The 27,730-nt window shown below is 39.1% G+C and overlaps 1 protein-coding gene across 1 annotated transcript; it reads right to left on the reverse strand.

Annotated features, from left to right (window-relative positions):
- Positions 1-27,730, reverse strand: LOC134608110 (protachykinin-1-like). The gene is made up of 6 exons (XM_063450750.1): positions 27,661-27,730; positions 26,241-26,397; positions 17,504-17,615; positions 16,558-16,581; positions 14,014-14,067; positions 1-173 (listed from the first exon to the last, which is right to left on the reverse strand). Exons 2-6 carry the CDS (start codon positions 26,349-26,351, stop codon positions 127-129), a joined length of 348 nt encoding a protein of 115 aa, XP_063306820.1. The 5' UTR covers positions 26,352-26,397; positions 27,661-27,730; the 3' UTR covers positions 1-126.

The following is a 27,730-nucleotide window of genomic DNA, read 5'->3' on the forward strand; positions in this document are numbered from 1 at the left end:
TATATTTTTAAATATATATTTATATAGCAGCTAATATCATTAAATAAGTCATTCATTACCATAATCAGTCTATTTTACATCTTTAAGCCATAGTTAAATAAATAGATAATACATAGAACACATTTGTTAACGTCTTCTGTTGAAATCCAGGTCCATGGCACTTTCTTCAGATTCTGGAAAAGAATTAATAGTTATTAGACATTCATAACAACTGACAGTGCAATGAATAGTCCACAATATAACAATTTGCTGCTTTAACTCCTAGCCTGTGCATTTAACCGGCACAGTTTGCTATCTGTTCACAATGTTAGTCATGCACACCGTTTTCCTAGCATCCAGAAGATCCAGGTAGGAGTCAAGCCATTCAAAAATGAGGACTACTGATACCATAACCACTACAGGATGCAGTAGAGGCTATGGTGCTTAAAGTGTCCCTTTAATTGTTTAAATCCTACGCCTTTTTATAATTTTTTTTTTACATTTGCTCAGTTAGTGCAAAACAAATTAAACTAAAATGAAAGTGTTTGAATGGTTTTAAATGTTTCAATAAACTTATTATGTTCAAAGACAAAACCTACTGAAATATATTAAAATACTTTGGATGAAATAGCTATTTTTTTTTATATATATATATAATCTGCAAGTGCTCCATTAATTCTATTATATCAAGTAACCTTACTCATCAGTGATAAAGGGTTGCATCCGTTAGCCATCATGTGTTTCTGGATTAGTTACTTAATCACGATTGGTCAGGTTACGGTATCTTCATTTCATCACAATCTCATGTACTGCAAAGTTAATTTAAAATACCATTCACTCTGTTACATTTTTTAAATCTGTATTATTCTCCATTAAAATCTTTCAAGAATTCCAGAACCATTCCATATCTCATACTGTGTAATATTCTTTTTTTTTCTGGAATATCATCTTGTTCATTTCAAGGGCATAAAGAGTAGATGAGGAAACAAAATTGCTCAGCAAACCTTTAAAAACCTTTCCACCGAGATCTTGAATAAACCATTACAGCTGCAAAGTACATCTTCAATCCATCCCAGAAGACAAGGCAATTTTTGTCTTGTTAATGCACTCTGATATCTTGTTTAAAACGTATTTTCAATAGATGCTGGTCAGACTAAAGCCTTATCAGAATGCGAAATCCATTCTCTAAAATTACTTTAAGCATCACTCGCTCAAGTATAGCTAAACTATTTTTTTTTTTTAAATGTAGAAACACATCCATGATCATGACTGAGTAAGAAAAGCTTTATTCTATTAAATAGACAACGGACATATACAAAGACTAGTCTAAAGAGCCTGTTTTTATAACAAGGCATTGAAGAATGGATTTTCCATTGCAATATAAACATTGCCAAAAAACATCATATTAAGTTACGCATGTTTTAAAGAAACAATAACAGGTTAACACATTGCAGAACAGTTATTAGTTAACTACAGAGCCCAAGTGCAATGTCTTTAACTGCATTCTCTCTGTGGTCCTTGGTAAAACATGGACTCATCCCCCACAAAGAACAACATACTGCCTTGTGTTCCACCTAATCACCCTGGCCTCATCTTAAGTCATAGACCATAACATCATAATCCGAATTAAGTCACAAATTATCAGCTTATAATTTCAATAACTCTTTTAGTGCCCACACATAAAAAGTTTTTTTTTTGTTGATACTCCTCATATTGTGTTTCTTCCTTTTTGTGACTAGTAGTGATGTCGCGAACATAACATTTTCCGTTCGCGAACGGCGAACGCGAACTTCCGCAAATGTTCGAGAACGGGCGAACCGGGCGAACCGCCATAGACTTCAATAGGCATGCTAATTTTAAAACCCACAGGGACTCTTTCTGGCCACAATAGTGATGGAAAATTTGTTTCAAGGGGACTAACACCTGGACTGTGGCATGCCGGAGGGGACCGAACCATTCGGGACATCACTATTTGTGACATATTTTCCATTAGATTGTAAGCTCGTAGGCAGGTCATGTATATTACTTTACTCTACTTTACTCTAAATGCCCTTCTGTTAGTAAGAACGCCAATGATCAATTGTTAAAATGTTGTTAAGTTGTCAATAATAGTGGTATGTAATAACTGACAGACAAATAAGTAGACACGTTCACCTGATCCTATGCCCCCAAGTCCAGACAAACCTAAACACTGCTAGGACCCCTATTACCTACAAAAACCTTTCTTCATAATATGCATGATGATGGTAGCGAGAAAAGAAAATGAATGGGGGATCGTAATTTAACTTTAGTTAGCCAACCAATCCTATTGCCCTGGAGCTATGACACACTGGGTGTAAATCTCCTAATTTTAAGGATCGTAAATCTTTTTTTGGTTCCTGGAAAGTTATTACCCATGGGTAGAAGATGAGCACATGTGGGAATCTTTTCACAGTGTTGTATATGGTACATTTAAATAGTTTTCATTAACCAGGACACCACCATGCGATGCAAACACATATTGAGGTGGGTTGAGTGCAGAAAGGGGCTTAATTAATTTTTTCTTTTATTGGACACAGCACCAGAGTAGTTAGGCTTTCCTCTGGTTCTGGTGTTGCATAATGGGTAATTGATTGTTTTGACAACGTTAAATGTGTAATACATTGATCATGTCAACAGCTGATTGATTAAGTGATCAATAATACACAAATGAGATAGAATTGACAGGTCTGCCTTTAATTATCTTACCGCATGCCCTTAAGAAAGCTGTCCGGTCAAATCGGTTTACCTACTTAAAATATAATTAATGACATTAATTGTACATGCAGTTTATTGAATGTTTCCTTCTGCCACCTCTTAATGATCATGGTAAATTGTGTCAAAATGTATACTTATTGTAAAGCAAATTATATCATATTAAGCACATTGGAATTTCGATTTTTTTTTTTTAAATATAAATATTTGCTAAAAAATGGCTTATAACTATTGGCACCAATTGTGCTATGTTATTATTTTATGTTATTGTTTTAGTGATAGAAAAACACAAGAGAATACAAATTTTGAACCTCTCACTGTTAGGAGTAATAGGTATAAACATGACGTAATGGATGTCGCTCCTCAGTCAATCCAAATATTTGATGCCAATGCATTAAGGAAGCATCCATGTCTTACCTTCACGGTTTAAATAGTTTTTGTACAGTTGACCTCTGAAGTGCAATTCCACAGATGCTACTAGCACAGCTTCCTATCTGGAACTGCTCAACAAATGCCTTACAATTTGCTCTAGCAGCAGTGTTGAGCAGATTGTAGTGATAGGCCGAAACCTTACAAATAAGGTGAAATATACCAAAAAAAGATGATATTTGGGAAATGGAGGTGAATGTGCTAAGAAGATGGTGAAATGTTAATGGTTTGTAAAATAAACATATAAGAATAAGTTATTATTTGAATATCAATAATTATCGAAGTATTAGAACTCAGTTTACCAAAAAAAAAACATAACATAACTTTATCCATTTTAACTGTTATTTTTATCACAACTGTTTAAACCCCATTACTTCTTGCTTACACTGCTGTGGGGTCTGTTCTCTCTCACTGGACAACATACTTGCAATCTCACTATATTTTTCCGTCTTATACCTTGACCTCTGTACCAGTTTACATAATGTGAAACAAAGCAGAAAATGTGCAAAATAAATAAATTCTTTGGCTGCCATTTTGATAAAGGCAACCACGGTAGGATAATAATAATTAGGCCTACAGGGGGCGTCTTGAGATCAACTCTAGTCCTTAATGAGCTCTGTTGGAGCACATGGACTCCAAAAATATAGCTTTATGTCAAACTAAAGATTTTTCACATTGAGCATGATTCATATAATGCTGCTACTGGTATTTCTTCCGCATTGCTATTTAACATGTAACCTAAGTTTTAACCCACCACTCATGCAGTCCACTGTTATCATGAATATTACATTTGCACTATTCAGAAAGTGGTGAATGTGTTAGAAGTTTGGAATTGGTCTAACACATTCTGCTTCTATATATTTCACTAGTGATGTCGCGAACATAAAATTTTCCATTCGCGAACGGCGTACGCGAACTTCCGCAAATGTTCGCGAACGGGCGAACCGCCATAGACTTCAATAGGCAGGCGAATTTTAAAAACCACAGGGACTCTTTCTGGCCACAATAGTGATGGAAAAGTTGTTTCAAGGGGATTAACACCTGGACTGTGGCATGCCGGAGGAGGATCCATGGCAAAACTCCCATGGAAAATTACATAGTTGATGCAGAGTCTGGTTTTAATCCATAAAGGGCATAAATCACCTAACATTCCTAAATTGTTTGGAATAACGTGCTTTAAAACATCAGGTATGATGTTGTATCGATCAGGTAGTGTAAGGGTTATGCCCGCTTCACAGTGACAGACCAAACTCCCCGTTTAACGCACCGCAAAGAGTCATGGGCGTAGGAACCGGGGGGGATGGGGGGGACGCATCCCCCCCAGCAAATCATGCGGGGGGGACAGGTATGGGGAAATCCCCCCCAGCTCCGCCGCCCCCCCCCTGCTGCAGCCGCCCGAGCGCTCTGCAGAGAGCCTCAGGCGGCTGCAGCTTTGCCCGGGCTGGTGCGTCCATGAGAGCGCACCGCCCGGGCGCAGCATGAAGAGAGGAGCTGACAGGAGGGAAGCGCTCAGCGCTCCCTCCTGTCACTCCTTCACTGTAGCGTAGCCGAGCGCTGTATAGTCCGCCGATACAGGGAGCATCTGTCTCCTGTACCCGGCCGGACTAACAGGAAGTGCACACTGAGTGTGCACTTCCTGTTAGTCCGCCGGGTACAGGAAACAAAAGCTACCTGTACCGGCGGACTATACAGCGCTCGGCCACGCTACATCATAGGTAGGGGAGGGAGGGAGAGAAAGAAACAGGAAGGGGGGAAGAGGGAGGGGGGGGAATAAAGAAACAGGGAGGGAGGGAGGAAGGGGAAATAAAGAAACAGGGAGGGGGGGGGGAATAAAGAAACAGGGAGGGGGGGGAATAAAGAAACAGGGAGGGGGGGGAATAAAGAAACAGGGAGGGAGGGGGGAGGGGGGGAATAAAGAAACAGGGAGGGAGGGGAAATAAAGAAACAGGGAGGGAGGGAGGAAGGGGAAATAAAGAAACAGGGGGGGGAGGGGGGGGGAATAAAGAAACAGGGAGGGAGGGGAAATAAAGAAACAGGGAGGGAGGGTGGGGAAATAAAGAAACAGGGAGGGGGGGGGAAGAAGCAGGGAGGGGGGAGAAAGAAGCAGGGAGGGGGGGAAAGAAGCAGGGAGGGGGGAAAGAAGCAGGGAGGGGGGGGAGAAAGAAGCAGGGGGGGGGAGAAAGAAGCAGGGAGGGGGGGAGAAAGAAGCAGGGAGGGGGGGAGAAAGAAGCAGGGAGGGGGGGGAGAAAGAAGCAGGGAGGGGGGGAGAAAGAAGCAGGGAGGGGGGGAGAAAGAAGCAGGGAGGGGGGGGAGAAAGAAGCAGGGAGGGGGGGAGAAAGAAGCAGGGAGGGAGGGGGGGAGAAAGAAGCAGGGAGGGGGGGAGAAAGAAGCAGGGAGGGGGGGGAGAAAGAAGCAGGGAGGGGGGGAGAAAGAAGCAGGGAGGGAGGGGGGGAGAAAGAAGCAGGGAGGGAGGGGGGGGAGAAAGAAGCAGGGAGGGAGGGGGGGAGAAAGAAGCAGGGAGGGAGGGGGGGGGAGAAAGAAGCAGGGAGGGAGGGGGGGGAGAAAGAAGCAGGGAGGGAGGGGGGGAGAAAGAAGCAGGGAGGGAGGGGGGAGAAGGAAGCAGGGAGGGAGGGGGGGAGAAGGAAGCAGGGAGGGAGGGGGGGAGAAGGAAGCAGGGAGGGAGGGGGGGGGAGAAGGAAGCAGGGAGGGAGGGGGGGGAGAAGGAAGCAGGGAGGGAGGGGGGGAGAAAGAAGCAGGGAGGGAGGGGGGGGGAGAAAGAAGCAGGGAGGGAGGGGGGGAGAAAGAAGCAGGGAGGGAGGGGGGGGAGAAAGAAGCAGGGGGGGGGGAGAAAGAGTGACAAGGGAGGGAGAGAGATTGACATCCACCACACACACACACACACACACACACACAATCACACAATCATACCACCCTTACACACACAGAAACACACAATTCATCCTTACACACACTCAATGCACCCCGTGCACACACACACACACACTCACACAATCATGCAACCTTACACACTCAATGCACCCCGTACATACACTCAATGCACCCCTTACAGACGCACACACTGCATCCCGTACATACACAGAATCACACCTTGCAGCCCTTACACATACAAACACAGATTCACACAATGCATTCCTTACACACATATCAGGACATCCCCTACACACTCCACCCCCTGTGAACAAACTCATTGGTGGAACATGAAGGTGGACCCTGGGATCCAGACCTTGAGCTGTGTAAAGGACCCCCAAAAAATGGAGCTGCTTCCCGTTCTCACAGAACATTGATTTTTGTGACCACAGTTACAAACAGCCTCCAGAGAGCCTGTTCTACACCAGACCAGTGGAGCCAGACTGCAGCTAGAGCCCATCATCATCCTCATCTGGTTGTAAGTAGGCAATCTAGCATATTATTCGTTGCACTAATCTCTAATTTACCTCACATTAAAGAAACACTATAGTCCCCAGAAGCACTGCAGCTTAGTGTAGTGGTTCTGGTGTCTATAGCCTGTCCCTGCAGGCCTTTTAATGTAGGCACTCCAGCACTGGCGTTAGTTAACATGGCAGAAAAATAATTGGAAAGGGTTAGAGGGGCTACTAATAAGGATAGGGGAGAGGGGTAGGTAGAAAAATAATTGGAAGGGTTTAGGGGGGCTACTAATATGGATGGGAGGAGGGGGTAGGTAGAAAAATTATTGGAAGGGGTTAGGGGAGTACTAATATGAATGGAAGATGTAGAGTGGGTTCTAATATGCATGGAAGGGGTTAGGGGGGTACTAATATGCATGGAAGGGGTAGGGAGTTAATGTGCGTGGAAGGGGTAGGTGGAGTTCTTTTGTGCATGGAAGGGGTAGGGGTGGTTCTAATATTCATGGGAAGGGTAGGGGTGGTTCTAATCAGGAGGAGCCCGGCGCTGTATCCGGGTAAGTAAAACCCCTTCCCTGTGGTGACCCTTTAATGTTGTTATTATTTAATCATTTATATAGCGACTGCAAATTCCGTAGCGCTGTACAATGGGATAAACAACTCCTAGTTTACGGAATAAGAATATACCCGGCGAGTAAAAATGCTATCCCCCCCAGATTTTTTTGGGTTCCTACGCCCATGCAAAGAGTCCATTTGCACAACCGCAAACTCCCCATTTGCACAAGATTGGATAGCAAGCTAGCCATGTCCCGTTCCTTGTCCTCATTGATGTCATTGAAGGTCTCTTCCTCCATCCAGCCACGTACAACACCAAGGTTCCCCGAAAGGTGACAACAAGCCCCCTGTATTTTTTTTTTAAATGTACACTACTGTTATACCAGATATGAGTTGCACTGGTTTGACACTGTGCCCTGGCAGGCCCTGAAACGCACATGTGTGAAGGAAACTGACTGCTATTATTTCACAGTAAAATTTCTAGTTTTTTTTTTTTTTAATGTACACTACTGTTACACCAGATATGAGTTGCACTGGTGTGACCCTGTGCCCTGGCAGGCCTTGAAACGCACACGTGTGAAGGAAACTGACTGCTATTATTTCACAGTCAAATTTCTAGTTTTCTTTTTTTTTAATGTACACTACTGTTACACCAGATATAAGTTGCACTGGTGTGACACTGTGCCCTGGCAGGCCCTGAAACGCACACGTGTGAAGGAAACTGACTGCTATTATATTACAGTCAAAAAAGTTTGGTTTTTTTAAGCTATTGTGCCCCCAAAACGTTCGTGTGTGGGGGTGCTGGAATGACGTGGGCCAATGGGAGCCTGAATCAACTTTTTGCTCCCACTGCCCCTTTAAGAGCGAGCTTGTGACTCGAGCCGTGCTCCTAGTGCCAGGCAGGCCACGTGACCGATCACTGCGGTCAGTGCACGCGGCTAAGTCAGAAGAGGAGATCAAGCCGCATGCGGCTCGTGTGGAGGCAGGAGTGATCCAGCCACGCGCGGCTCAAGCTTAGGAGCCAGGTCGGTCCCAGGATAAGGTAAATACAGCCACAACCACTTATCCCCATCACACACCTTTCCTAACGTCCTATCCCATTAAAAGCATATTACCGCGTATTTAATAAAACAGATAGACCCCCTACTTCATCCAGGTTACCGATCGATGGTTCGATATTCTGAGCCCTATCTGATTTACTGTACACAACTATTCGATATTCCCACACATTTTATATAGAATTTTATGTTTGTTTGAGACCACCTTAAAAATATTGGATATCGCTAAAAATCATGATCACTATATACTTTCTCTACAAACCTCTAAAACGAACCAAACTACTCATCCATCCGCTATACCACTTTATCCCACCTAGAACTAGTGCCCAGTTAAAATACTTGACTCTTACTTACCCACACTCAGTCATGCCACACACATTTCACCACTACTCTCACTGAATCCCTCTGACTACGGCTAAATTCATCTTCTACATCAGAACACTACTCCTAAGATTGAGTTGTATCCATGTATCGGGTCTTTCATTTAGAATAGGGGCAGCTTCGGTCTCCTTCAACACTGACACTCCAGTGCATTTTATTAAAAGATTGGGCAGATGGAAATCCTCAGTCTACAACCGATATATTCCTCATCCCAAGAAAGAAATGAGAAGAGCTTTTAAAAGTTTGGCTTTGTAAATTTGATGCAATATGTGTGTTTTTCTTTAATACCTTTTCACCCTCTTTGCATGAACCCAATTTACATATATTACTAATATGTTTCTGAACATATATATTATATTATTCACTCACTCACTCTCTGGGCCGGCCTAAGACATCATGCTGCCTAGGTCCAACGATAAATGACTATGGGGGATAATGTATAATAAACATAGGTTACTGGCTATAGGGAGGATAATGTATAATAAACACAGGTTACTGGCTATGGGGGATAATGTATAATAAACACAGGTTACTGGCTATGGGAGGATAATGTATAATAAGCACAGGTTACTGGCTACGGGGGGGGATAATGTATAATAAACATAGGTTACTGGCTATGGGAGGATAATGTATAATAAACACAGGTTACTGGCTATGGGAGGATAATGTATAATAAACACAGGTTACTGGCTATGGGAGGATAATGTATAATAAACACAGGTTACTGGCTATGGGAGGATAATGTATAATAAACACAGGTTACTGGCTATGGGAGGATAATGTATAATAAACACAGGTTACTGGCTATGGGAGGATAATGTATAATAAACACAGGTTACTGGCTATGGGAGGATAATGTATAATAAACACAGGTTACTGGCTATGGGAGGATAATGTATAATAAACACAGGTTACTGGCTATGGGGGATAATGTATAATAAACACAGGTTACTGGCTATGGAGGATAATGTATAATAAACACACAAAAAAAAAAGAATGCAGCTTCAGAATTAATCTAAATTGTATGCTGTCTAGGAGGTGGGAGTATCTGGGAGGGAGGGTCTGCTGCTGATTGGCTGGAACGTGTCTGCTGACTGTGAGATACAGGGTCAAAGTTTACTCGATGATGACGAATAGGGGGCGGACCGAACATCGCATATGTTCGCCATCCAACACTACTCCTAAGATTGAGTTGTATCCATGTATCGGGTCTTTCATTTAGAATAGGGGCAGCTTCGGTCTCCTTCAACACTGACACTCCAGTGTATTTTATTAAAAGATTGGGCAGATGGAAATCCTCAGTCTACAACCGATATATTCCTCATCCCGAGAAAGAAATGAGAAGAGCTTTTAAAAGTTTGGCTTTGTAAATTTGATGCAATAAGTGTGTTTTTCTTTAATACCTTTTCACCCTCTTTGCATGAACCCAATTTACATATATTACTAATATGTTTCTGAACATATATATTATATTATTCACTCACTCACTCTCTGGGCCGGCCTAAGACATCATGCTGCCTAGGTCCAACGATAAATGACTATGGGGGATAATGTATAATAAACACAGGTTACTGGCTATGGGAGGGATAATGTATAATAAACACAGGTTACTGGCTATGGGAGGGATAATGTATAATAAGCACAGGTTACTGGCTACGGGGGGGGGGGGGGGAATAATGTATAATAAACACCGGTTACTGGCTATGGGGGAATATGTATAATGGACACCGGTTACTGGCTATGGGGGAATATGTATAATGGACACAGGTTACTGGCTATGGAGGGATAATGTATAATAATCACAGGTTACTGGCTATGGGAGGATAATGTATAATAAACACAGGTTACTGGCTATGGGAGGATAATGTATAATAAACACAGGTTACTGGCTATGGGAGGGATAATGTATAATAAGCACAGGTTACTGGCTACGGGGGGGGGGATAGTGTATAATAAACACAGGTTACTGGCTATGGAGGGATAATGTATAATAAACACAGGTTACTGGCTATGGGAGGATAATGTATAATAAACACAGGTTACTGACTATGGGGGGATAATGTATAATAAACATAGGTTACTGGCTATAGGGAGGATAATGTATAATAAACACAGGTTACTGGCTATGGGGGATAATGTATAATAAACACAGGTTACTGGCTATGGGAGGATAATGTATAATAAGCACAGGTTACTGGCTACGGGGGGGGGATAATGTATAATAAACATAGGTTACTGGCTATGGGAGGATAATGTATAATAAACACAGGTTACTGGCTATGGGAGGATAATGTATAATAAACACAGGTTACTGGCTATGGGAGGATAATGTATAATAAACACAGGTTACTGGCTATGGGAGGATAATGTATAATAAACACAGGTTACTGGCTATGGGGGATAATGTATAATAAACACAGGTTACTGGCTATGGGAGGATAATGTATAATAAACACAGGTTACTGGCTATGGGGGATAATGTATAATAAACACAGGTTACTGGCTATGGGGGATAATGTATAATAAACACAGGTTACTGGCTATGGGAGGATAATGTATAATAAGCACAGGTTACTGGCTACGGGGGGGGGGATAATGTATAATAAACATAGGTTACTGGCTATGGGGGGATAATGTATAATAAACACAGGTTACTGGCTATGGGAGGATAATGTATAATAAACACAGGTTACTGGCTATGGGAGGATAATGTATAATAAACACAGGTTACTGGCTATGGGAGGATAATGTATAATAAACACAGGTTACTGGCTATGGGGGATAATGTATAATAAACACAGGTTACTGGCTATGGAGGATAATGTATAATAAACACACAAAAAAAAAAGAATGCAGCTTCAGAATTAATCTAAATTGTATGCTGTCTAGGAGGTGGGAGTATCTGGGAGGGAGGGTCTGCTGCTGATTGGCTGGAACGTGTCTGCTGACTGTGAGATACAGGGTCAAAGTTTACTCGATGATGACGAATAGGGGGCGGACCGAACATCGCATATGTTCGCCATCCAACACTACTCCTAAGATTGAGTTGTATCCATGTATCGGGTCTTTCATTTAGAATAGGGGCAGCTTCGGTCTCCTTCAACACTGACACTCCAGTGCATTTTATTAAAAGATTGGGCAGATGGAAATCCTCAGTCTACAACCGATATATTCCTCATCCCGAGAAAGAAATGAGAAGAGCTTTTAAAAGTTTGGCTTTGTAAATTTGATGCAATAAGTGTGTTTTTCTTTAATACCTTTTCACCCTCTTTGCATGAACCCAATTTACATATATTACTAATATGTTTCTGAACATATATATTATATTATTCACTCACTCACTCTCTGGGCCGGCCTAAGACATCATGCTGCCTAGGTCCAACGATAAATGACTATGGGGGATAATGTATAATAAACACAGGTTACTGGCTATGGGAGGGATAATGTATAATAAACACAGGTTACTGGCTATGGGAGGGATAATGTATAATAAGCACAGGTTACTGGCTACGGGGGGGGGGGGGGGGAATAATGTATAATAAACACCGGTTACTGGCTATGGGGGAATATGTATAATGGACACCGGTTACTGGCTATGGGGGAATATGTATAATGGACACAGGTTACTGGCTATGGAGGGATAATGTATAATAATCACAGGTTACTGGCTATGGGAGGATAATGTATAATAAACACAGGTTACTGGCTATGGGAGGATAATGTATAATAAACACAGGTTACTGGCTATGGGAGGGATAATGTATAATAAGCACAGGTTACTGGCTACGGGGGGGGGTGATAGTGTATAATAAACACAGGTTACTGGCTATGGGGGGAATATGTATAATGGACACAGGTTACTGGCTATGGAGGGATAATGTATAATAAACACAGGTTACTGGCTATGGGAGGATAATGTATAATAAACACAGGTTACTGACTATGGGGGGATAATGTATAATAAACATAGGTTACTGGCTATAGGGAGGATAATGTATAATAAACACAGGTTACTGGCTATGGGGGATAATGTATAATAAACACAGGTTACTGGCTATGGGAGGATAATGTATAATAAGCACAGGTTACTGGCTACGGGGGGGGATAATGTATAATAAACATAGGTTACTGGCTATGGGAGGATAATGTATAATAAACACAGGTTACTGGCTATGGGAGGATAATGTATAATAAACACAGGTTACTGGCTATGGGAGGATAATGTATAATAAACACAGGTTACTGGCTATGGGAGGATAATGTATAATAAACACAGGTTACTGGCTATGGGGGATAATGTATAATAAACACAGGTTACTGGCTATGGGAGGATAATGTATAATAAACACAGGTTACTGGCTATGGGGGATAATGTATAATAAACACAGGTTACTGGCTATGGGGGATAATGTATAATAAACACAGGTTACTGGCTATGGGAGGATAATGTATAATAAGCACAGGTTACTGGCTACGGGGGGGGGGGATAATGTATAATAAACATAGGTTACTGGCTATGGGGGGATAATGTATAATAAACACAGGTTACTGGCTATGGGAGGATAATGTATAATAAACACAGGTTACTGGCTATGGGAGGATAATGTATAATAAACACAGGTTACTGGCTATGGGAGGATAATGTATAATAAACACAGGTTACTGGCTATGGGGGATAATGTATAATAAACACAGGTTACTGGCTATGGAGGATAATGTATAATAAACACACAAAAAAAAAAGAATGCAGCTTCAGAATTAATCTAAATTGTATGCTGTCTAGGAGGTGGGAGGGTCTGGGAGGGAGGGTCTGCTGCTGATTGTCTGGAACGTGTCTGCTGACTGTGAGGTACAGGGCCAAAGTTTACTCGATGATGACGAATAGGGGGCGGACCGAACATCGCATATGTTCGCCATCCGTGGCAAACGCAAACAAGCTATGTTCGCCAGGAACTATTCGCTGGCGAACCGTTCGGGACATCACTATATTTCACCCATCCCATTCCATGGCCTTTACTTTACTATAGCTAGGCTACTTTCAAAGCCTTTTATTCACTTACATCCTACACTCCTACTGCATCTAACTTTGTGAAATAATTTACTCCTCGGTTCTGATAATTGAATTTACTCTCTTTCCTTAACCTGTTTGGTGGTTTAAATTGTAGTAGAAGTGTTACTTCATATATTTCAGACACTATACAGGTTAAATTGTCAGGAAAGCAAATTGTTTTAAAATGTTCTCTGTTTTACATCATGGCCATCTCAGTGTCCCTGCTGGAAACAGTCGCCTCCAGGCCCCAGTAGAGACTACAATTGAGGGCTAATGGGCCATGGAGGGGGGCATTCTAGCAGAGGCTATCTCAGTGTCCTTTAGACAGTATGTTAGATAGAATTTCCTCCAGGTCCCATTAGACACTTAATTATAATGTATACCTAAAATGACCATTGAGAACAGTTGAGAACATGTTATAGTATTCAATATGATATCTACTCACCTGAACTTAGTGATCGCTTACCCATCAAACCAACAAAGGAGTTACTGTTTTGCCCTGAAATGAAATATGATAGCTTAAATACAGTCCTGTGTATGCATATGCAATGTAGATAATTCTATTGTTGGGTCAATTATTTTTCTACTCATTATTTTTCACAATTATTACAATTAGATTATTTGCAATTTGGGACACTATACACTGTTCCTAAAGGGGATTATAAAGTTTCAACTAATAGGAGATACAGATAGTATATGGCAGGAGGCTGGTCCATAGTTGCACCTCCACTTTTTTTTCCCAATAAACACAAATATTGGCATTCTAAGGGATACTGATAAGTGTGTCAAAAACATGTCTGCCATTATTATATCTGTATTTTCTGTTATACCCTTTATTGATGACTGCAAATGAAGCTGGTTTTGACCAGAGCATGGCATCTCATAGGCGAAGTGTTAGAGTCCAATAAATCGAACAGGGGAGCTTCGCCACACTTATTTAAGTTTCACCAGCCACCTCTGGTGTATTAAAGCTAATGTAACATTTCAAAGTGCCTTTTTATTGCAACCATGAATGAGTCATGTTTTAATCTGCTAATAATATTCTGCTAACTTCCATTATCCCAGCGACGAGAGAGCAGCTGAGCTTTGGATATGTTACAAATGGCAGTACCTAGAGACTCTGGCATTAGTAGTAGTACCAGAGTCGCAATGTGTGATGCAGTGTTTATTGTGCTTAGATTGTTCTTGTAATTTTGGCTAATCAGCTGAAAGTTGCCAGCTTGCCTTACTTTGTGGGGCCTCAATAAGTTCTAAATTTTTTCAAGCAGAGTTTTCAAAAGCTGTTTAACTGTAAGTCTAATGCTTTGCTCCAACTGTGAAATTGTTTGATTAATCATACCCAGGATCCCAAAGAAACTGCTTAGAACCCTTGATGGAACCATTCCATCATGCTGTATTTTACCAGTACGGACTTTTTTTATACAGCTCTTTAAGCCAATTGAAATCTCCACGGCTGAGGGATTGAGCTCAGCCACCTTGATTCTGGGCTTGCAGCTTGTCTGTTGGAGACCACAAGGTTCTAAACAGACTCTGACAGGGTCTCCCTGCATGCCTCCATGCCATTTTGATTGTTCTGGGCTTTGCCAGTTGCTCGGTACTGATCATAGTGTAATTCTAATGCAGGGTTTTCAGCATAACACGGCAAAACAGCCAGTTGTTGGCGGCAACATATTGCTGTCTGCTGTTTTGACTTAGAATTTATTTGCTAATACCAGTGCTGATATTAGCAGAGGGAATACCTTGCTAATGTTGTCGAGGTGAACTGAGACTTGTCTGTGGAGCTGGTGGGATTGGTCCGCTACTCTTAGCACACAGTTTCTGCCAGAAGGCATGAAAGATAGCATCCAGGCGGCTTAAGAGTGATGTTGTTCCGCCATGGTGAGTTGGGGCACTCACGGCGTCCGCCATTTTTGGTGGGCCCATGTCTAGTGCTGTTTGGTCAGCAGACTTTACCGTGTGTCCACAGAGCGTTGCTGATTGCTAAATTGGTGGGGGTGGGGGGGAATCGAGGGAAACGACCCTCAGGCAGCCGTGCCATCGAAGAGCAAGGAATCGTCCGCACTTCCCGCCTCGTCTTAAGGAGCAGGCCTAAAGCTGTACCAGCCGTGTTCTCGCGCCCCCTGCACGGAGAGTCGCTACTGGAATTAAGAAGGAGAGATCTCCATGTTGGTAAGTTGCCGAGGGTCTTTCTATATTGCGCTTAACTGTGTTTTTAGAGGATTTTTATGTGTGTTTTTCTAGGAGCCTCTGTGACATGTGTCTTGCTCCGTCGACCGCCAGACCCGGCCCCCCACCAAGAGGAACTTTTATGACATTGCATTGTAACATTAATATGTAGTTGGTGCCCCATTTGCAGCTCTAACAGCTTCCACTCTGACACTTTGACAAGGCTTTTCACAAGATTTTGGAGTGTTTCTGTGGGATTTTTTGCCCATTCATGGAGAGTTTTGGCGACTCTGTGACTATACATCTTTCACTTCATGGCTGAGTAGCGGCTCTTCCTAAACACTTCCACTTTCCAGTAATACCACTTACATTGACTGTGGAATATCAGGGAATACATTTCACGAACTGACTTATTGTAAAGGTCAGAGTACCACATTTGAATTCACAGAGCTTGTAAATGCAGACTGCATGGCTAGGTGCTTGATTTTATACACTTGTAGCAATGGGACTGATGGAAATACCTGAATTTAATAACTAAGAGGTGTGTCCCAATACTTTTGTCCTTATAGTGTATATATATATATATAAGTTTGCAGATATATATGTATTTACAAAGTTTACTCTGTACAAAGTTTACTCTCTCTGATACGTATTCATGTGGACAAAACACATTTTTTTCTGTTACCTGAATCTTAATTCTTGTAAGTGAATACCATTTTTATTCAGTTACATAAAATATGCTTATCTGTTCTATATCATTCTTCCAAGCGCAATATCACATTCAAAGTATCAACAGTATCAATTCAATTAGCAAAATACATACGTTTTGGAGAATTCCTTTTAAATTCTGTGAAGAAAAAAATAAATCACAATTAAAATCCAAAAGTTCTGTTAACCTGAACTTTATATTAACACAATCCAGCATATTTTTTTTTATCTATGTAAGCATTGTATCTCTGTATAGATACCGACAGATGTATTTATAATGAACTAAAGTTTATTTTTGTACATGTTTGCTATGTGTTTGCTTTAATTGATATTTGCTTCATAAAGTGTTGAAAATGTCATTGCTGCTTAAAGATGTCTATTTTAAACGTTTAATGCATTTGTCTGAATCTTATTCAGTTCTATTTAAAGTATGCAAAGGGAGCACTATTCCCAAATGCCATTTCAGTTCCCCATTCTCTTAATCTGCATTACACACAGAAGATCCCGAGCAGGGCTATTTGCTGTGAGCTTTCCGTTCAGCATGCTAACTAGCAATGAGCTGTCTGTTCTAAGATCGGTGACATCCTCACAATCAACAGGAGTGAAGCTCCTTGAATTCTTAAACACATTTATTTCCATGGGATTTCTGGTATAGTTGCCCTTTAAATCCCAGATCTGCTACCGGTATATACTGTGCCAGATGTTTTGATAGGTTAACAAGCACTCCCCTTCCCAATGCATTATTAATATTCAACCCAAAACTGAATACACAATACATACACTCTATGAGGTTTAAGATCCAGATTATATGGCTGTAAAGTGTAACATTTGGTCTTTAAGGGGTTAATTGAAATAAATGAAATTTGAAAAGGAAAATTCAGAATTCTCTGCCAGGAATTAAACCTGTAACTCTTTGTTTTCATACTACGGCTAAAAATGTGATATCACAACCCACTGTAAACCCAGTACAAGTGCCAATGTCACCGGCTAAACTAGTTTTAAGGTGTTAACTTGTTTACTTCTACGTAGATCATTTTTTAGGTTTTTTTTTTTTTTTTTACCTTTGCTTCGTTTTGCAATTAGTTCGAGGATTTGACCTGGTCTTGCCTTTCTTGCAATTCTCAACAGAAATCTTTCAAGTGCTGGGTCTTCTATGTCTGTCTGAAGATCTGCCTAAAACAATAAAAACATTTCATAATAATGTTATCTCTGCGTTAGTGGAGAGCTGCATAAAATAACAAGCGTTATAGTATCCAGCGAATGATAATTTAAACATACCAACATTTACAAAAACAACTTTCCAACAAAAATATGTTTTTTTTGTTTTTATTAGGCATGCCAGCCAAAATTATACTTAATCGATATAACCTGATTTGCTCTTTCAAAAACGTTTTTCGTTTGCTTTAAGCTTTCTAGACAGATGTAGTTCTCATGCAACACATATCAATGATGTGTTTTTATGCATCAACATTGATTAAAAAAAAGAAAACAATAATTGTAACAAACATTTCCCATGTTGTAAATTCCAGGCCAAATTACTGCAGGTAGTCCACTTTATACGAGACGACCCTACACTATATGGGGCTCACGCACTCTCTCAGACTTTGAGATACATTGTAAGACGAACAATGTCAAAACCAAACAGCTTTCGACATTTTATAAACTCCTCGGATCTGACCACAATAACACGCTACCACCCTTCACATACTCGTGGTCCAAAGACCTTAGTGCTCAAATCACAGCACCTCAGTGGAAGACTATCTTTTGCCAAACACACACCACCTCAGTCTGTACCACTATTCAGGAAGGTGATTATAGGAGAATCGCCAGATGGCATTATTCGCCCTCCAAAATACATACCCTTTCCCCAATTCACAAGATGTATGCTGGAAATGCTCCCAACCTGGTGGCTTTTCCAGATAATCCAGAAATATTTTAATAATATAGTGAAACTGCTCAAAATGATAAATGGGATTTAAGTGCCACCTACCCCACAAGCATTACTGTTCATGATACTCCAACGCCCCCTCCCTAAACCACAAAGAATCCTCCTCATCCATCTCATATTAGCAGCCAACCTACTTATCCCTGCTAAATGGAAAAACCCTACCGCAACATCGATCAGGGAATGGATTGCTAAGGTAGACACGCTCAGGACCATGGAGGAAATACATGCCTCCATCTCCCACAAACAGACACTATTCCAGGACGTTTGGGAACCCTGGGTCAGGTTTATGACCAATAAATAGCTCAGCCCTATGGAACGGGCACGCCCCAACAGAGGGATACATACATAAGACCCCAAAGGTAGGGAATACGGAGGGAAGAGCTCTCACCCTCCCACTCCCTACCGGCAGGATAACCCACAATACTAGTTTTAGCATTGGACCAAGGGGCCACACCCCACCTCCACCCCCTTTTGGCTCACCCCCCTTTTAGTTCATCCCCATGCCCTGACCCCAACACTTCAAGACAGGCACACACCCTCCAGCAGGACCAGAAGTCGCCTTCCCCAACCCGGGACCCATCACTCACAATTTACCATCCAACGCGCTCTGTGCTATCCCATTCACTGATACCAGCATTGATTGACACTCAAAAGCCTAACACTCGAGGGGTTACATTGTCACCTATGGCCACTGTTTTGCTCTATGCTCCAGAACCAGCAGTTAAGCTATGTATGGAAACGTAGTACCAACAGATTTTTCAAGCTACAGCGCGTGTCTTGAATTGTAATTCCTATGTAAAATACTAGTTGTAACCCAACATGCCATTGTATTGTTATCTTGACCATAAATATTGAGCCTGATGATGCTGTTGTGGCGATACAGGCATTGTTGTATTTACCTGCCTCTCGCAAATAAAGAATTGTAAAACCCCCAAAAATAAAAATAAGCACCTTTGGTAAAGGGGCAAGCTAAGCACCATAACCACTATACTTTATGGTTATGGTTATAGTGCTAGAAGTTTGCTGACACCATTCTTCAGTTCTTTGAAAAATTATTTTTAGCAGCTTGACACAAACCATGGATCACACTAGCATCCCATAGCCTGGTTCCTCTCATTTGTTTCTCATCACCTTCCAGCCTCTATCTTCCACCTCTGTTTTAGAACTCTCAATTCTGAAATTCAGTTGATTCGCTGAGCCTTTCAGACAATCAGTTTTGTCAGGACCAGACCACAGTTTGTGTCAAACTGCTTGAAAACAGTTTGACACAAAAATGGTCCTGTAGACTCCTAGTATCATAACTACTACAACAAACTGTAGTGACTATGGTGTGTAAAGTACCCCTTTAAGAAATAAGAAATAATTTAAGTCCAAATATTACCACTTCCTATAGGAAGATCTCATTAGAAATGTTTTAAGCGTGACGTCTTTATCAAAGACAAGCCTAGGCTATTGTAATTCAGAATAGATAGATGGATGGATGTACAATAGCGTTATTGTAATGAGAATAATTTTAGTACCGTGATCTGTACTTAATAGCTCTTCACATTTGAAATAAAATACACTATTTACTAGTTGAAATAAGGTGTCTGAATTTGATAAGTTATCATTGTAGAGTAAAAGTAACCGCGCTAAACCTAAACGCATTGCTTTTGTTTCACGCTGTCACTTCCAAACACCATCTTTTCTCATTTTATTCTCTTTGATAACAATTATATGTTGGAATGGCTCATTGTGCTCTTGTCACTTTTAGACTAATCACATATTGACTCAAGAGTTCTTTATTTATCATTGTCTATGTTAAATTGACTTGTAATTTATCTCTATCGCTGGTCAAGGCTCTGCAAGCACCAATGTCAAAGTTATGCAACCAAACTAGAGCTAAATGTATTGATTTGAACGAAATGTATTAACCTGTCAGATGGATTGACCTGAGATCATTAGTACATTTTATCATCCAAGCCATATGATATCGTTTTTTTCAATAGCATTTCTAAAAGTAGTTCATCTTCATTCATACGGTTTTAAAAGTATATTAAGAAAAAAAAAGAAAAAAACTTTCTTTGATCTTTTCAGAAGTTTGAAAGCTTGCGAAAATACACAACTTGATAGTTGTCAAGTCTCAAGATGTGCCCTTCAAATAGGTATGCAAGTATATAATTTTTTCCAGTTAACAATAAATCTATTCGAGATACAAAGTTACATAGGTTGAAAAGATACTTGTGTCCATCAAGTTCAGCCTTTGATGCAAAAAAAAAGGGGAAAACAAACCTCTGCTTAAAACACTTTCCAATTTTGCAATAAACTAGGAAAATATTCCTTTTGGACTCAACCTATTAAAAGTTGTATTACTGAATATTAGGTTTTTTTTTTTTTTTTACAAGTATTCATCCAGTTGCTATTTAAACATCTGTAGAGACTGATGAAACCAACTCTTCAGGCAGAGAATGTCACATCCTTATTTTTCTTACTTTTAAAAAAATCCTTTCCTTAACCTTTAATTTAGTTTATTTTAGTCTAAATGGGTGACTTCGTGTCCTATGCATAGTCCTGTTTATGAATAGATTTCCAGATAATGGTTTGTATTGGTTGCAAATATAATTGTATAATGTTTTTCTAACTAAGCATATTAAAATTGTTAACCTTTCTTCAAAACTAAAATCGTCCATACCCTTTATTAATTTTGTATTTCACCTCTGCACTTTTTCTAGTGCCATAATATCCTTTAAATATAATACTCAGACATCATAAGCTTACTCCATATTATTATCTACATAGTTTCAAACACATGTCAAAAAAAATAGAAATAGTTGATTTGAACCATTAAATATTTAGCTAAGTGTATGCTAAATAGTAGATTTGTTTTTTTTTTCCTTATATTTCTTTATATTTGTCCAGTCACATTTGAAGTAGATTGGAACTCTGTGCAGTGTACCAAACAGTCTAGAGATGTATAGCAAGGTCCCAAGTCACCCTCGTGGATAGTCTGTATTCTAATAAAGACAATTAAAATGTAGTACCCTTTATAAATAAATAAAGATTATCTGCTATATAAAGATTATTTGCCATATAATAAGGGTATCTTTGGCTCTTTTAGGGCAAATTGGTTAAAACAAGATAATTTGAGCTCATAAAATTCTACATTTTTAACATCTCAGCTGCTCAAATCTGTTCAAAGTTGGTGAACCGTTGTCTGTAAACAACACGTCTATGGCCAAGTGGAGGGCCACAAAACATAAATGGAACTGATAAATATTGAAGTGAAGACAATTAAAAAGATATTATAGTCACCAGAACAACTACAGTTTAATGTAGTTGTTCTGGTGAACAATGTAGTTATTCTGGTGAAAATGTCCCTGAAAGCATTTTCATGTAAACACTTCCTCTTCAGAGAAATGGCAGTGTTTATATTGCTCCTTAGAGACACCTCCAGTGGTAGTCACCTCGGACGGACACTAGAGATGCTTCCCGGGCCAGTACCGCACTGACGTACACTTGACTTTCCACATAGAGATGCATTGATTCAATGCCCACTATTCTTTTCAGAAAAGAGACCCGGCTAATTTTCCGAAGTGTGGTGCCGATGGAACAGACCTTTACCACGATTTCTAGGGTTGTATAAGGATTCAGGCATTCTGTAGATTTAGAGACTACATGCTATGAAGATCGTTTCATATTTCTCCACCACTAGCTACATCGGGGATATAAGCAGACATATCAAGCCATGTTCCAAAGTTAGTCCACATAATCCCGGCTGCAGCACGTAAATGTTCATAACATCGCTGGATTGACCCCTCCATTATCGTTACTACAAACTAAAATGTATTTTCTATTTAATATTGACTGGATTGAAGCCTCATTGGTTCTTTGGAGCTGAATATATGGTCTACCCTGTTTTATTAGGAATGATTAGCAAAAGAGAGCATTTTTTTTTCTTTTTTTACTTTTGTGTGATATTCCTTTTAACGAAAAATACGATCTATGTCAATAAGGCAACATTTTCTATTTGGCTAACTTAATATGTATTGTTTATGATCCCTATATTTGCAGAATCTGAACAATTCACGATGATAAAACATTTTGAAATTAAAACTTTGTTGGAGCAGCACTAATGGTCTTTGGATGAATTGGGTTTAATCTATGCCAAGTGGACAGAATGCTTGATACTATAGTTTATAATGACATTCTACAAAGCTCTACTGAATTTGTTGGAGCTATATAATACCAATATAATAATAATAATAATAATAATAATAATTATTATTATTATTATTGTACATGATTATTTGCAAGAACAAATTATGGTGTATTGAACACTATACCATTTTCTATACTGCTGTGCCCCTCATGTCACTTGATATGATATTAGTAAATGGATTATTGTGGGCACCTCTAAACAACAGTAAAGTAGTTGAAAAGCATAAAATCTACTGATATTCACATGTCATGCATTACTTATTCTGTTGATCCCTGGCAATCGGGAAATGACCCTTAGATTCAAATGAGAGAGGAGCAACATTGTACACTTTCATGCTCATATTCGTGACATAAAAAAATGAATGCTCTTACAGAGACACAATGGATTCACACCCACAGCAATTCCACATGAAACAAAAAATAACAATAGATGAATAAATGAAAGATGAAAGCAAACCCAGCACTTAAATGCCTACTGCCATGAACCGTGTGACCCTGCAATGCATTTGTAAGTGCAAAACACAAAAGCTATTATTTAATACAAGATATCAATCACAGCAATACCTTAAAACTTTGCTTTAATGAGGGAAGGGACAGAACAAAGCAAATTCAGAAAGCTTTATTTGTATTTATTAAAGATCACCTACCATATATATATATATACGTTCTAGTTATATGTTTTCAATACCATATCATCATGGTGTGCGTTTAGCAAAATCCCAAGCAAAAACACAGATCAAAGTATATCATCAAATTCATGCAATTATACATTTACCTCCTTCATAACACCAGGGCTCAACCTTTACACTCACCAGTAGCCTTTGAGAGTGAAAACGTATTCTGGTGAGTAGAAATGCACCCTGGTGAGTGTGCCATGAGTCGTTCAGGCTTGCAGTTCAAGTAACGTTTAAGGTTTGGCTAATAGGACTTGAAATTTAAGCCCTGCTAACAGTATTACATTTTTGCATATTAATCATCATTGCTCGGTCCATGTTCCCATATTGTTGTTGCAATGTATGCACGTATACTTTCTTGATCAATAAAATGTCTGCAATATTTTTGGGTCAGGCATAAGGAACTGGAACCATTGGAAGGGCGTAGTCTGTTTGAGAATTCATAGTCTGCATTCTGTTATCACTATAGATCTTAGCAGTGGTTAGTAAAGTCCCATAGAATGGTCACTAGCTAATTCGCTCTACAACAAGAACCGGATAGTGATGACGGGTGTTATAGCCCAGAAAGAGTGGGAGCTATTTCTCCTTGTACTATTTAGCATCATATTTATTGGTGTTATCACAAGCAAGCCAATTACTGGTAATACCTCTTCCTTGGGTTCTATTTATATTACTAATGTGAAATACCAAATATGTGTCATTTAACCAATATTGCATGGGTGTGAATCCACTGTGTGTAAAACATAGAGTTAGTTTGTAGACTTGGAGATTCGTTTTGTTACGATCCATAATTTGTCTGAAGTTGAGTCTTAAATCCAATCAGGTGATCACCTGAACTCCTAAATTCTAATTAGAGAAACAAACGACTTGCGCAGTGGATGGGCATATTCATTTGATGCATGATTTGGACTTCCGCAAAATAAGTTTCTGTTTGTTCCCCCAATTGAATCTATTTGCCTTCAATCAATTTTTGTTTGTGAGTGCAATATACCACAAATCCACAGTAATTTAAATTAAGTACTGTATTACACTATATTTGATTTTTTTTTTTTTTTTATTTGGTTTTTATTCTATGGTTTATTAAGATTTGCAGGAGTCTTTTTATAACTACATTTTAGTGAAGAAATGGGTAATTGTAATATATTTATCCCGTTATTTTTCTTCTCTGGTGTTGCCCTTTGTTGTGTATTTTGTTGTGTATTTTGTGGTTTCATACGTATAAAAATACATATTTATACTTGCTGTATTTTGTGGTTTTATACGTATAAAAATACATATTTATACTTGCTGTATTTTTTAACATGATTCTAACATGATCCCCTTTTTCAACAACTCTATACGTCAGAATGGTTGCTATGTGTTTTGTATATTAAAGAAAGCAACAACAATCTGTTCACATCCCTGTGATGTTGAAGCATTTTGCCCTCTGATTGCCAGATTAATGTGTTATTCAAAAAAGGAAAAGGAAAATGGGAAAAATTTTATTGACTGCTTTCGTCAATTTAATTGAATTAAGTGCGAGCTTTAAAAATGTGCACTGTCTGCAATCTATCACAACCAGTGTTAATATTCCGTTATTGCAAGGTAAAAAATCACTAAGACCAAATACCGCGTGAAAGTCAAGATTAATCCCCCTCCCCCTCTTTTTGCTAAAATGTAAATTAAAATTTAGTACTTGCAGTTACAGCATTTGGATACTTAATGCAATGAAATTGACAGTAATTACTTGAGAGACACTTGTATTTCGTAGCAGTTTTTCTGAATATTTCAAGTACTGGATCTAAATTGTCTTTTTTTTTCTCATTTCTCTATAGCATTGTGATATTTCTCAGTATATAAGGCTGGTATAAATAATGAGCTTAGTTCATGCATATTCATTGTAGGCAACGAGTAGTGCAATATGAAATAAACATAAGGATAATTTATTCATAATATATTTTCTGTTCTACCACCCCCTTCTCCACCTACTTACTTGATGATATCTGGCAATTACTTATTCTTGAGTCCATTCTTCCTAGTAATTAAGTCCTCATTATTGCTATATTACTGCATGTAAGAGGCTGTCAACAAACCCCAAAAGGTTACTGGATGAATGAGGTTTTTTTTTCTAAAACGTAAAACCAATCATACATTAACATTATGTCACCTGGATTTTTTTTACATTTTTTTTTTTTTTTACGATAAATGGTCAATGCTACTAAAACTACAAACAAAGTATGCAATCAAAGGAGTCATTCTTCCTGCTTTTTTGTTTAGACCTATGATGTCTAGGGTACTTTCTCCTCGGAATATCAGTATTGGCATTGCTATGGTTTGTGTCCACATAAGTAGAACTTCTAATTTTCTGCAGCCACTGTCTAAGTAGTCACACATGACCGCAATAAGGAACTTTGGAGCATTGTACAAACTAAGGTAACTGTCCTTCTGTTCTCTTCTACCCAGTTCATTTTTTTGTCTTTTTTTCCCCTGATTGTCTTGGCCAAGTCCCACATGGTCTCCACATACAGTAAATACAATAACATCATCACGTGCATTGCAAATGACATTAACGGCTGCTATTGCAGGTAAAAAAAAATCCTCTAGTGTGCACAATGTCCTCATCCATAAAAATCGACCTGCTAAGTTTACTTTAGAGACTAAGTGGGTTTCCAGTTACATGACTTCTAAAAAAAATAAATAGAGAGACTGTATGATATGGAAAAGAGTACCTTTCTTCCTTAATTCCATACAGTGACCAGACTGGGATTACACCAGAGTGTAACATTTGGTCTTTATAGGATTCTGAAGAATAAATATTCACATAGGTTTAAAAGAAACAAAAAAAAAAAAAAAAAAAAAAACATGCACAAAATGTGCAAACATTGCAATATATTCCAAAAGGGTTTTAAATCACAAACAATACTATTTTAGTGTTGCAACGACAATGAGTCAACAACCAGATAAGTGGTATAGTGATGCATTAAAACATTGTAGACTCACCTGGTGTAGATTGCTTTCAGGCCAGTACCGGTCTTCATTATATTCCATCTCCTCAGACAACGTTTGTGTCACAGCCAAAAAGAACACTACACACACCACAGCAAGATTCATGTCTCAGACTTTTAGAATTTTCTCTCCAAAGATAACAGGAAGCCTTCTTTAAACAAAAGGAGACAAAAAAAATAAATATAAGGATATGTGATTTTGCTGAATGTTTTAAGATTGTTCTTCAAAGTTAGGCGACAATATTGATGCTAATATAATCCAAAAATTTATAGGTGACTATGCCCACATACAATAAAAAATAAATATAAAACAGCAGCTCTTAAAACACGTGGACTTGCTAAACAAACACTATCTAATACAATACATGAATATGTATATATATATATATTTATATATATATATATATATTACACAAGATCCAGCACACTCACCTATCCACTAAACAGCAACTTCAATGTTGAAAGATTGGCACAAATAATGGGGGTTTAGTTACATTATATGATCATACATTGCATAAGCCTGCCACAACGTCAATGTACCCCATCTTTGGCAGGTCCTGCTCTAACAGCCTAATGTCTGCTCTTATGAGATTAACCCACTTACTTGGGGAAAAAATTCCATCTGGGGCTCTCTGCAGTACAAAGCTAAATAGGGCCCGGGATGAGGCAGGCTTATGCAATGTATGATCATATAATGTAACTAAACCCCCATCATTTTTGCCTAGATTAGGTGTTTTTAAAAAAACAAATAAAATCTTTCAACAAGTTGCTGTTTAGTGGATAGGTGAGTGCGCTGGATCTTGTGTATTGTATAAGTTGGCCCCCAGCAGCACCCCCATTTATGCATGTTCAGGTGAGGGCAGCCACCCCCCCCCCCCATGTTATATATATATATGCACTTTAATCACTCAAATTGAAAAATAATTGGTATTAAAATATAACACAACCTTGTAAATTGTGCAACACACTGAATTTACTTGAGTAGAAAAATATATTTTATATGAACATTATATGGATATCCTCAGTACATATATTAAAAGAAACAAACAATTGGTTAAACATAGTGTAAATCAAATAAATGGACAGGTGTGTAAGTTAAAACTAATAACTTACAATTCTGTAAGTTTAATGTGTTGCACATAGTACACATCACCAATTATTCTAGTATCAATATTTAAAAAACAATTGATACTATCTATTCATTAAGCAAGTTAAATGTATGTCTGATGAATACGTAATGACTTAGTTTCCTACTTTAGAAATAAAAAATAAAAAAAACAGAACTAATAAGTATAAAAAATAAATATCTATAGTATTTTTTAAAAATCCTTAAGTCACTGTGAAATCTGTTTTTTCTTTCTATTATACCAATGAATAGAAAAAAATACAATCTCCGCACTGTACAATATACTTACTACGGTTAGCAGAAATGTTCTCCTCTCGTAGGCTTGAATTTCGGATATCCTTCTGCAGTCTGCTTTATAG

The sequence above is a fragment of the Pelobates fuscus genome, chromosome 4, assembly GCF_036172605.1.
Source record: "Pelobates fuscus isolate aPelFus1 chromosome 4, aPelFus1.pri, whole genome shotgun sequence".
Taxonomy (NCBI): Eukaryota; Metazoa; Chordata; class Amphibia; order Anura; family Pelobatidae; genus Pelobates; species Pelobates fuscus.

What these genes read in the sequence shown, in the direction of transcription:
- LOC134608110 (XM_063450750.1), bottom strand. Translation starts at nt 26,351, where the DNA reads ATGAATCTTGCTGTGGTGTGTGTAGTGTTCTTTTTGGCTGTGACACAA. An exon ending in CTGAAAGCAATCTACACCAG is followed by an intron (nt 17,616 to 26,240) that starts GTGAGTCTACAA and finishes TTATTGTTTTAG; the next exon opens with GCAGATCTTCAGACAGACAT. An exon ending in TAAGCGATCACTAAGTTCAG is followed by an intron (nt 174 to 14,013) that starts GTGAGTAGATAT and finishes ATTCTTTTCCAG; the next exon opens with AATCTGAAGAAAGTGCCATG.